Source organism: Perca fluviatilis, chromosome 11, assembly GCF_010015445.1.
Source record: "Perca fluviatilis chromosome 11, GENO_Pfluv_1.0, whole genome shotgun sequence".
NCBI lineage: Eukaryota > Metazoa > Chordata > Actinopteri > Perciformes > Percidae > Perca > Perca fluviatilis.
Window position 1 is genome coordinate 33229478 of NC_053122.1, and position 12833 is coordinate 33242310.

The following is a 12833-nucleotide window of genomic DNA, read 5'->3' on the forward strand; positions in this document are numbered from 1 at the left end:
GGTGAAAGTTGTAATGTGCTACACCTTTATTTGAGTCATTGGATTGTTTTTCTCTTCTACAGTTCTGATGGAAATATTTACATTATATATACATTATTATATTTTACACTTTGGATACTAGAAACTTTGAAGAAATAAGGTTTTACATGCAACACATCATGTGTAATACAATCATAAATAAAACAGATATATGTTTTGTTAGCATTTTAATTACCCAGCAGTATATGGACTTGGCTTAAACATTCCATGTACAACTGTAAACTGTATGTATGAAAAATGTCAACACTCATACAAAATGTTGCTTAATTGTTGGACAGCTGAATATTTTTCAAATGTGATCATGGATATTTTTTAGTAAAGGATTTGAGCACTGCTGCCACCGCTGTGTTACCTGTATTTTATTTTGTATGAGTTCCTGAGAGCCAATCAGACACTGGCATTTAACAAATGAGGCATCAGTCTGGTGTGAGATGGGACAAAGACGTGTATTGTTATGTTACGATTTGGGCATATTAAATAGAAATAATCCATACTTACTCCACAGTCATTAGCACCATCCCCACACATCCCAACAGTGTAGCTGGAAGGAAAAACAGCGGGTCAAAGTAGTACGTTTGCTGATGGCCATGAATCTTTATCATCATATGATCTCCGACAGATTTTAACTGAAGCCAAACAAAGTGATGAGAGACTCACTCGATGCTCTGCAGGACTTCCACCAGCTGAGTCTTCTGGTCTGGAGCCATGCGGGCAAACACAGTGGCTCTCAGCACCAGCTGCAGCGCCACCGTGTGGACAGACACAGAATGATTTCCATAATTAACCAACTACAGTAGACAGGCTAAAAATCCCTATGTTCTATGTAAAGAAAAAAAAAAAAATCCTGTGGTCAATTTTCTATTAAATTTAGTGGTTATTTTCTGGAATGAAAATGTACATGTAATGACTCCTCTGTGTCGTTTTCTACGTATAAAAATAGACTTAGAAGTGCCCTGCTGTCTAAAACATTTGATTTGGAAATAATGATCCCTCTTAGAAACTGTTGTTTTTACTGTGAATGTGGCATCTACTTCTGCTTCTCTGCATGTGTTTCTCTTTTTCGTAAAATTTTCTTTAATGAAACTTTTGAACACTCATGCTTAAAATGTACTGGATTTTGTATGTCTACATTTGGTATGTCCCTGGAGTGTGGTTTTTATATAAGCCATTATAGATTTCTACCACCATTTTATATTTCTTCAATGTCATTTGTGTTTATGTGTGTGAAACAAATGAATTACAGCAACATCCAAACCACATCGGTGTAGTAAGACAGAGACCTAAACTACATACACCAATTTATGTGTAAATTGTCTCTAACGCTGATTAAAACCTTATACTAATATGAACATGTAGATGTTTGTCTGTCTCAAGATGAGGCCTGTACCTTTTGGACGAGCTGTGGGAAGTGCTCAGTGATGACAGCAAAGGCTCTGCCAGTCACGGCAAAGTGATAGCGTTGTTCCTGCTGAGGAACTTTCTCTTTGTCATATACCGCGTCCTGCAGGTTTATCTCCACAGTCTGAAGGAGAGAGGATGAGCCAATATCACTGGAACGCCTTAAAACTACCAAACGCTGTTGTTGACTTTTTCAGGCTGACAAAAAATGTCTTTACCCCTGATATTAGTCTCGCATTGCCAGAGCCATCTCCACAGCGCTGTGGAGTAAGGGCTGGCTACACCACAGACGCATTCTGGGATAGGAGAAAAAAAAACGCTCTGGGTTGTTAGCATTTCTTTAAACCAATCACAATGGTCTTGGGCGGCGCTAAGCTCCGGACGCAGCGACGGTGGCTCTGCAGAATAGTTAACTGTTGACACAATACAGTAACCTGAGCTATTTAAATTAGCTGATACATGGTTAAACCTTATTTGCTCATACCAGTGTATCGCCGTGTGTACTTTGTCTACAGCAATCCCACCAATCGGTCCCAAAACGTCCCAGTTAGAGAATAAATTCCGTCAACATATTCTTTGTAAATCTTTACAATCATTCCCACGAAAGAACCAAGAAGACCTGCCTTGTTGCACGATCCAAACTTGACATTTTCAGCGTGTAGCTTGCTAGCTCGAAGTTTGTTGTCGTTTCCCGAAACGAACTGAGTTTGAGAACAGCAACACACAGAGAGCGGAAGGGGAGGGACATCTGGCATGTGGCTTACGCCCCGGATGTCCCTCACCTTCTGGCAATTATCCTGGAAATGTACTTCCGTTGATCCAGACTAGAGCTGAAGGTTCGGTCTTAATTTCTATCATTGTAAATGAGCGGTCAGGTGATGCGTTTCGATTAGAGCGAACATGGAAGCTGAGGAGGTGAAACGGAGGCTGGCCTCTGGAAGACTTATTTTATTTCTTTGTTCCAACTTCCAAGTGGCCTATAGCCTACATTAGTCATTAATAAATGATGTTAAAAAATGTATAAATGACTCATTCTTAACAAAAGGCAAAGAGCTGAGTGCGTGCACACATTTGAATAATGTCGGGCTGTAAACGGGTTCAGGCTTTTAAAAAGATGTCGATCAAAATGTACTTGTCGGGCTCGGGTCGAATTCTGTCAGGCTTGGGCCTTGTTGGGCCTAACTTTTAAGGCCAGATTACAGCTCTAGTCCAGACTACCCCTGATAGACAGTACAAATATTCTCTATAGTTTTTTTGTGTTTACATATATCGGTTTATTCATTTCTCAATGGCTCTGAGGATTTCTGTCTCACCTGATTGTCCCTGGTGGTGGGAGCAGGGGTTTCAGTGTAATGCCATGTGATACTCGCGAGGTGGAAATCTTTAGGAGGCGCAGCGTCCGCAATAATGACCGTCTCATGCGCGCGGACCATCCCACATTCTCGAGCCACTGATATCGCCGTCAACATGTTGTCACCTAACCGAGGATAAAAGAGAGAGAAAAGAAAAAGTTGACGATTGCATTGTGATTGCATTCTTTCATATCAGGCGTCAATGCAATGATGACACAACGTTCAAAACAAGTGGAATAAAGTCACTAAACGGATTTACCCGTGACCATCAAAGTGCGGATGTTAGCTTGACGTAATTCGCGTAAAACCCCGGCAGTTTCCTCTTTTATTTTGTTCTGCATGATGATCAAACCAAGGAACTCCATGTTGGTTTCTATCAGGTCCCTAAAAGCAAGAAGTCATACATTTTACCATTACAAACATATTATTTGTCCGTAATACCGTACACAATTCATGTTTCAAGTCATCAGATGAAATAAATAAAAAAATGTGACATCCTTCCTTTCTGCTAACATTCCATTTCACTTCTAATTTAGTTCTTTCCTTCTGTCGCTGAACATATGGAAATGTGTTTTCAATGTTAATATTTCAGAAATAATACAGCGCAGAAATGGGGTTTACATATTGCCGGATTGAGTCTCTGCTTTTGCGTCCTCAATTCAAGTAACAAAACCATTCGTCCGCATGAGTAAAGGTATGTTTTCACAAAATATTTAAAGAATAAAAAAAAGCGAACTTCAACTTTTCAGCTTTAGGACCGAATTATCTCTTTACTCATTGCTCTAGGACACATTTATTGTTAAACAGAAAGCTGAGTTTGTTCTGAACATTTTGATATGAAACACATGGGTATCAGGTTATATGCAAATATGCTTAAAAGTAGCCTAGAAAATCTAGACAAATCTATTTTGCAGCGAGGGGGGTCTAGGCACTCTCCGTTGGCTTGCGAGCTGGAAAAACCAAACTCTGGTCAGGCCAATCACATTGTGTATAGAGTCGGTGGGTGGGCTTATGGCTGCTGCTGCTGCTGGGAACAGCGGTCTTCTGGAAGACTTGGAGTTAAGCTTTTCTTTGAGAAAAGAACAAAGAACGGCACTGAAGTCATTCTTAAAAAAGGAAGATGTGTTCGGAGTTTTGCCGATCGGATACGGCAAAAGTTTAATCTATCAACTAGCTTCGCTAATTCTTGGTTGCTCTGCCTGATTGTAGCGCTATCCTATTGCGTGCAGAGGGAATTTGAAAGACCATTTATTCCGCACCTCGGATTGAGACCGGTCAATGGTGAGTTCCCAGACCCAACATCTTGATGTGGGTCTGGCTTGTCAGGCTACCTTAAAAGGTGAATTTAAGAAGATATATAAAAATCAAAATAGAAAATGGCCTTGGACCTCAGATGGTTATTCATTTCCTACATTTATCATTATGCAAGAAACATCCCCTGGATGCACTGGGACACATCCTCAGTGATTTGACATGGGGTCATCAGGTGTTGTAGGAGCCACGTATTGTATGTTGTTTATGGTCTCATTTATGTTATTTATTGATTATGATATTGTGCACTTGTATTGTAGGTGGTGGGCGTTTTCATCGCTGTTTGAGTGGAAATGATAAAATATTTGTTTGCTTCACCTGTTCACCTGGGGGTTTTTTGGGCTTTGACAGAGAGGGGGGTGAGCCTGGGAGCGAACACTTTCTGTTGACCGCCGCACCAACGCACTTCTTTCGACTAACAAAGTAACTTTACATTTGGTAACTGCAGAGCTCGTTGTATTTTAAGAGTGGAGGAATAAATCATTGCAATACAATCTCGAGCGCGTCACAGTGTGTTTATGCATCTCTTAGTGTTTAGTCCCTCGCGGCAGCACTTTGTTGGACTGCTTACAGCTGCAACATGTGTTTCGGGTCTCGCAACATCAGACACCCTCTCCCATGTGACCCAGCCAGGGTTGGTCAGGCCCTGACTTGTGTCCCAGCAGCAATTTATATTTAAAAATATTTATATTTTAAAATGTATTTATTTTATACTTTATATTTATTTATTTAACATCAGAATGATGGTAAACATCCACAAACCGAAAGCAGTGTATTGCTTGTAAAGTGAGAGCTAAGCCCTCGTGATATCGAAATGGGGAGCACAAGCTACAGTCAGCAAAAGGGGATTTGTAGTTACAGTGTTTTAGGGTTTTTTCAGCTCCGTGTACTGCTACTGAGTGTTATCTGTGGTACCTGCTGAGGCTCTGGACTTTGTGCCAGGAGAGTTTGGCCTCCAGCTGCCGATGTGCCAGGGCAATAACCCTGAAGCCCTGCCTGGTGTAGCTCTCCAGAGTCTCTGGGAAGCTCTGTGGAACTGAACACAAGGACACAGTCAGTTTTTTTTAAATGAGTCAAGTATTTGTTAGATTGTTACAGTGGTGGAATGTAACTAAGTACATTAACTCAAGTACTATACTTAAGTACAAATGTTGAGGTACTTTGCTTGAGTCTTTTCTTTTCATGCCACTTTCTACTTCTACTCTGCTACATTTCAGAGAGAAATATTAAATTAAGATTGTTGCCCACAAAACACAAGTCGTTTATTAAATATGTTTTATTATAAATATATATATATATATATATATATATATATATATATATATATATATATATATATATATATATATATAACATAACAGGCAGGGAAGAGATATAAACGTGGGCGTAATTTGAAATATTATTCATTTACCGTTGATTACTTATTGTATCTTCATATAGATGCCACATAAGGAAAGGAGATCTCCATGCAAACCTTAAACATACAGTATAGGAGAAGCATCAGACCTGTGTGCTGTTTGCAGAGGCTGGCCACCACCTCCGGGGCTCCCTTCAAGAAAGCGTTCATGTGTTTCTCCCCGAGCCTCCTGACCACCACACTCATCCTCTGCAGCGTGGAGGAGAAGGGGAACTGACGCACAATACCAATCTCAAAGGACTGAGGAGCAAAAGAAAAAAAAAATTCAAATCACCTCTTCATTTCACGTTCAGTGTAAATGGAAGAGCCTAAGCTGATAAGAAGATTGTTCTCTCATGTCTGTACAGTAAATATGAAGCAATGGCCAGGAGATGGCTAGCTTAGCTTAGCATAAAGGCTAGAAACAAGATTAAAACAACCTGGCTCTGTATCGTTCAAAAAAACATTTTTATACCGGTACCGGTACCGGTACCAATACCGCGACTTTGATACCGGTTCCTAAACAATACTTTTTTTCAATACCAATTTTATAAAATCCATTTAAACAAAAAGAAATTACAACATTACACATTGCAGCCAATCCCAAAACAATCCCAAACATCATTAGATCTTGGTAGAAGCATGCTGCGTGCTTATTGGCTTACTGACTCGGATGAGATTTACTCCTTAAGCCCAGTACAGACCAAAGATTCTCAGCGAGACAAACCGATTTTAGAACGTTGCAGGAAAGAGCTGAACTGGTCAAATCAACAGTGGCTGTTTTTAGAATGTAAGAGACGTCACATGTTTCAACAGCCAATAGCGAAGTCAGCTTGTAAAGTCAGCTACAATAAAATAAAATGATCGATAATCTATTTTATTTCTGAAATGATATATCCAGCTACAGAAAGCCTGGAAAGTTGGAAGTTAGAATGGAAGTAGAGTTGTTGCTATGGAGATGGTACACCGTCGCATTGGTGTGAACCGGCAGCTTTCAGAACGTTGCAGACTGGGGCATGCAAGTAGTTTCAACTCGTCTCGTCGCAAATTCGTCTGAACTGGACTTTAAAGGTCCAGTGTGTAACGTGTTTAGTTGTTCATTATGAAAATCTGTGTTGCCCGTTCACAAACTTGTCCTTTTTCATGAATATTTACCACCACCATCAATTCCAAGTATTCCTTTTGGCTTGAAATTTTACATTTGCATTTGCATTAACTGGGGTAGACGCTCCATAATGATGCGCCATCTTGAAATACGTTAGCCAGTAAGGGACATACTGCTCCACCTTTTGCGTTTTCGCTGTCACACGTCGCTTCCTGGCCCCGGCAAGTTTGAAGAAGGAAACATGGAGGACCACTCGTATTCAAAATCCAAATTTCAGGAACATGAGTCTTCTTCTTCGCCCAGAAAAAGTAAAAGGATATTGAAAGGAGCAAGAGACCGGCGTCATCATACAAAACGGCTACCGTAGCTGTAATACGTACTTTGAACTGCGTGGCGCGAGAGAGTTGATTGCGATATATGATCTTGACGCTAGATGGGAGAAATTCCCACACATTGGACCTTTAAGTATTGAAATTGGGTTTTGAATTACAAGGCATTTTTCGATACTCGATACTATGGAGGCAATTCGGTCGGTGCTTAAAAGTACCCAGCCCTAATAATAACTAAATCTGCCAACCAGCACCTGGAGTCTTGTCATCACTGTGAGGCTGCCAGCAAAGACAGGAAGTCACTAGAAATAGTCCAGCGTATAAGCCCCATAAAATCACAACGTGACATTTTTACACTTGGGGTTTTGTACAGATTAAACAAACAAGATATAACATGTTAGTGTTTGTTTTTGCCAGTGGGAACAGTGTATTAGTGAACTTTAGAGGTGCTGGTAGGCAGATTTAGTAACCTTTGGACAGAGCCAGGCTAGCTGTTTCCTCCCATATCCAGTCTTTATGCTAAGATAACATGACCAGCGGCTGGCAGTAGCTTCATATTCAACACACAAACATGACTCTGCAGGAAAGTGAATATGTGTATTTGCCAACTTACTGAAAATTCAGACAGCTCCTGGGGGAACAAAGAAGGATTTGATGATAGCATAATTCTGAGATCAGGCGCTACCTTACAAATATATTTCTTTATAGCCATAAACAAATATACTGATCATAAAACAACAATGTGGATCATTACTGTACCATGTTCTGCGTTAGTGGATTTTTCAGACTGGCTTCAGGGACGGAGTGCTTTGGAGGTCGCACAACTGTGGGCATTATGGGATTGTGGAGTGCAGTCTCTTCCTCTGTGGGCTCCTCTAGGATCTAAACAAAAATGAGATCATAGAATATGTTAATAACGTGTTGAGCTCCATTACACTAAGTCTATTCTGGCATTATCAGACCTATCTCAACAGCGCTGTGGAGTAAGGTCTGGCTACACCACACATACATTCTGGCATAGGAGGAAAATTAGGCATTTCTTTAAACCAATCACAATTGTCTAAGCTAAGCTCCGGACGCAGACAGACAGTGGCTCTGCAAAATAGTCTAGGGAAGGAACTTGTTTTGATGGAACATTTGCACCCCCAAAAAAGCAATCGCCACATACAATATTAAATGAGTGTTGAATGAAGTTAAATACAGTAAGGTGAGCTATTTAAATTAGCTGGATACATGGTTAAACCTAATTTCCTCTTACAGTGTCTATTTCATTCACAGCAATTCCACCAATCTGTCCCAAAATGTGCCAGTTAGAGAATAAATGTAGTAACCATAGTCTTTGTAAATTTTTACAATCATTCCCCAAAAGAACCAAGCAGCCTTGCCTGGTTGCACGATCAAAATTTTCTTTAAAACTTTCAGACAATTTCAGCGTGTAGCTTGCTGAAGCGAATGGAGTTTGAGAACGGCAACACACAGAGAGAGAAAGGTGAAGGGCTGAGCCTCACATCCAGCGCGTAGCCTACTACCAAGTCTAACCTTAGTCCGAGCTTCTGGAGTATCCATGGCACCAGACTTTAACCATTTTAGCCAAGGCGATCTTGCTCTGCCAAGCGATAGGTGCTGCATGATTCGTTTGGTGCCAGTGACTAAGCAGGTTGGGTGTAAACATGGAAGAGCTTTGCTTACCCAGCCTGTAGCGTTGAACATCTTGAGGTCTAAAGGGTCTCCGGAGAGCTCGCCCTCTATCTTGGTCAGTGAGTGGCAGGTAGCCATGCAGGCCACAAATGCACTGTTAACCAGACTTCCTTTAGCTGCATCAGCCTCCGGGGGAGAAAAGCTGGAATAGAGAGGATGGAGAAGAGGATAATACTGTGTTAAGTGGCTGATGTTGAATTAAATATAAGGTCATACATGCCCTATCCTTTTTCCTCCACAGAAAAGCATAATGTTCTTATACTGATTTAAGTAAACAAAGTCCTTGGATTTTGGTTCAGGCCTCTGTGAATGTTTCTTTCTCCAGTGCTTTAGGACGGTAGGTGTACTGTAGGCCAAAGTAGGAACATCTCCTTCTTTCAGATCCCTCAGGTGTGTAAACTTATGTACACTTTCTGAAAAATCAACTGAGAAACTGTTTATAGATACGTAAAATAGCCTATAGGAATTAGAATGAGACTAGAACAGCCATTTCCATTTTATTCAACAGGATGGTCAGAGCGCCTGTCATTTTTATGTGTAACACTCGCAAAGAACTGTTACAGCGCCACAGATGTGTGTTGTCGTCATAACAACGAACAACAATCGCCATTTTCTCTTCAAAGTAACTAACTAAAATGACCACGGCAAATCAGTTCGATGTCCGTTTTACTCCCATTGTATTTCTATGAAATAGCCAGACGGGTGTCTCCATTGTTGGCGAATCTAGCAAGTTAAATACCTAAACAAAATAATCACATTCCCACAAAAATTATTTAGAAATCCAACATTGCCATAAAGCAGCTCTGCTCAGTGATTTTTTTTTAAATGTCCCACAATGGCCTGACTAAACTAGCCTGGTAAAACCCTAACGAACTTCTGGCAAATTTGAGATTTTTCTGCAAGTCCGTCTGGCCAAGAGCCCATTCAAACCCATTTCCAATTTTTCCAAATCGAGGCACCAATCACAACCGTTGAGGGCTTTATACGATGGCGATAGCGCAAAGACAGCAAGCAGCTTTTTGTTTACATTCAACATGACGGCAGCGCAGCAACCCGTTGCCACGTCACCTGGATCGTTGGTCTGATTGGTTGAAGGACTATCCAATTGCACGCAGAGGCATTTGAGCGGCGTCCGTTGGTGACGCCCCTTTGGAAATGGGCTGTGAATGAACCTTGCCCAGACCCACTCTCAGTTACAACTGAGAAGGGTCTGGTGTCAACCAGGCTATGACTAAACCAGAGATGTTAAAAAGGTTGTTATGACGATATAAAGGTAATGCCAACATCTCTGACAGCTGATAAATCTCAAGTGTATATTGTCACAACTACTTTGACGTGCAAATAATGTTTCAGAATACTGAAGAGAGAAAAATAAAACCAGCTTGATTTATTTTCATCAATTAAAGAGCACTACAACCATATTTGCTATGCTACAGTCACATCCCTCTGGACTTTTGATTCTCATCTGTTTTGTGGTCACTCTCAGGAAACTGATGTGTTTGGGGGGAAAAAGGCACAACAAAGAGCTTCTCTTACCTGCCATCTTCAGCTGTCTGAACACCCCACAGGTCCAAACCATCTTCAGTCAGAGTACCAGTCTGAAGGAGAACAAAATATAGAATACAGAATTTAATGCACCAACCCAGGCTGCATTAATCACGCCACAGGGCAGGAAATCAATTCTAGTCCCCACAGTAGTCCTATTTTTAAAATCACAACAGCAAAATCATTCAACGAACTGTCTTACTTTTTGGACTTTTACCTCAACCAGTGTTCAAGAGAGTCGAGGACTGACCTGTTTATGCCACACACACACACCCCCCGAGCCCGACACAGTTAAAATCTCATTTTTTTCTCATACTAATGATACATGTATACGGTATGTAGCCTAAAATGCACGTGTTTCGTCACAGATACATAAACAAATTTCCGCACACAGGAAGACGGATGTTAGGGTAATATCTTTAATTTATTTTAATCACAAAGACGAATCTTTGCATCAAGTGAAACAGGCCCATTGGCTACCTACATAACAAGCTTTTTTAAATTTAAAATGTTTAATGCCTTATTGCGCTGATGTGACTGAGCCCGACCCAAACCCGAACATCATTTCTAAATATCTGTCCAGCGGGTACCGCCGGGTCCCTTCAGGCTCGGGTCGGGTATCCAATCCTCTAACACACGCATGCACACACGCAAGTCTGGCATTGCCAGACCCTCCTCTACAGCGCTGCGGAGGAGGGTCTGGCTAGTCCACACAGCATTCTGGGATGGGAGAAAAACGTGCTCTGGTTTATTGGCATTCCTTTAAACCAATCACAATTGTCTTGGGCGGTTGAGTATGATTACGCAGCGCAGTATAGTAGATATTACAGTAGATATTTCTAAGTCACAATAACCTTGTATGGTATTATTGGTCCAATTATAGATTAGTATGCTTTTTTTAAAGTAAATCAATACCATACCATTCACATATTTTAAATGCATGCTTGGTGTTGTGGCTAAATGGCATCATTGTTCAACTACAGCAACGCCTCCAGATATCATGATTCATTTTCTTCTGTGGTTTTAACCGTAGTAAAAAAAACAATGAAGTCATTCTCCTTGTACTTGCACTTGAACTGGAAGTGGGTTTGGATGCTTCAAAGCAAATTTTCATGCATTCTGAGTCAGGACTTTATTCAGTCTAAGTTAAGCATGGTTCCTAGAAATGATCGCTGATGAACACAGACCCTGAAATCCCACTATGTAAACTGCATTTCCTGAATTCCTAACAAGAAAACAAAATCATGTGGCTGGGTTGGCTCAGTGGGTGGAGCAGGCGCACATATGCTTAGAGGTTTATGCCTCAACGCAGAGGTCCAGGGTTCGAATCCGACTTGTGACAATTACCTGCATGTCTTCCCCCTCTCTACCTCCCCTTTCTCACCTGGCTGTCCTGTCAAATAACGGCGAAAAAGCCCCAAAAAGTATCTTCAAAATCACAGTGCAAGAACTAATATCGGCGGTTCAGACTACCTTGTCAAAGCAAACCAGGTTCAGTTGACCGCACATGTTGATCCTCTGAGGACTGATGCAGAAGATGCCGACGCGCTTCAGACGACGCTGCGCGTACACAATGCCCGCTGTCATGGCTGCCGGTAAGGCCGGGGGCACGGTGATGGTGATGATGTCCAGAGATTCAGTGATGATAGTTTTAGCTGGAACCTGGAAGAGATCAAGGAGGAACCATCCATGAATGACAAAGACGGATTTCTATAGGATGACAGAAGCCCCAAAAAAAAAAAAAAAGTACATTTATGTTAAAACAACCTTTTGTAAAAACTAGTCTAAAAAGCATGTGTATTTCAGTTTGTGGGATGAGCTTGTGAAATGGACTAAACAATGAAATCAAACAAAGCCATAATATTATACTGTTTAAAAATAGATTAAAGACAACAATACTTGACTAATACAGAAAGAAAGAGATCACCACCGACAAAACCATATTCAGCCAGAACGTCTTCTAACGTCATAACTTTTCATTTTTATATTGCACATGTTCTCTTTTTTAATTGTATATATTACTTATCTATGTATGTGTATAAATTGATGTTTTGTAAACTACAATGTAATGTGCTTTTATTTGATGTACATGTATTTGTATTTTTATGTTGTTTTCACCCTAGGATGCCTATTAACGCGACAGGACTGCTGATGCCGACTAGCTTTTAAGCTAACTCGGTTGCATTTACATGTTTTTTCCCTAAAGAATGTTAATTTATGTACACTGTCCCTTTTTAAAAGAATTTAACTGAATATAAGAATTGGAATGTAGTCACAGTGTATTGTTGTATGACCTGCATTTTTGGATGCAGTACATACATATCTTTTAGTTCCTTCTGTAATATTATGATTTTTTAAAGTAGGGGCAGGACTAGTCTCGCTTTGCCAGACCTTCCTCCACAGCGCTGCGGAGGAGGGTCTGGCTAGTCCATGCAGCATTCTGGGATGGGAGAAAAACCTGCTCTGGTTTATTGGCATTTCTTTAAACCTATCACAATCGTCAATCTACGGAGCAATGGTGCTGCTGCAAAATAGCCCGGGAAGGAACTTGTTTTGGTGGAACATGTGTACGTTCATAAGTTGTTTTAGTCGTGCAACAGAAAACTCAGATTGGACAGATAGTCTAGCTAGCTGTCTGGATTTAACCTGCAGAGATCTGA

General features: G+C 40.8%; 1 protein-coding gene across 7 annotated transcripts in view; it reads right to left on the minus strand.

Annotated features, from left to right (window-relative positions):
- LOC120568437 (probable cation-transporting ATPase 13A3) overlaps positions 1-12833 on the minus strand; it is a 39748-nt gene that overhangs the window by 12288 nt on the left and 14627 nt on the right. For 6 of the 7 annotated variants that reach the window (XR_005640728.1, XM_039815969.1, XM_039815967.1 and 3 more), the window contains 12 exons: positions 11647-11835; positions 10165-10226; positions 8620-8770; positions 7690-7812; positions 7544-7561; positions 5607-5757; positions 5016-5136; positions 3049-3173; positions 2751-2914; positions 1427-1561; positions 697-776; positions 538-580 (listed from right to left, as the gene is read on the minus strand). Coding sequence is in view for 6 of the 7 variants with exons in the window: in XM_039815969.1 (XP_039671903.1) it covers positions 538-580; positions 697-776; positions 1427-1561; positions 2751-2914; positions 3049-3173; positions 5016-5136; positions 5607-5757; positions 7544-7561; positions 7690-7812; positions 8620-8770; positions 10165-10226; positions 11647-11835 (1362 nt within the window). In the remaining variant the exon portion in view is untranslated. The remainder of the gene's footprint in view (positions 1-537; positions 581-696; positions 777-1426; positions 1562-2750; positions 2915-3048; positions 3174-5015; positions 5137-5606; positions 5758-7543; positions 7562-7689; positions 7813-8619; positions 8771-10164; positions 10227-11646; positions 11836-12833) is intronic. The other variant, XM_039815968.1, reaches the window with a different exon arrangement.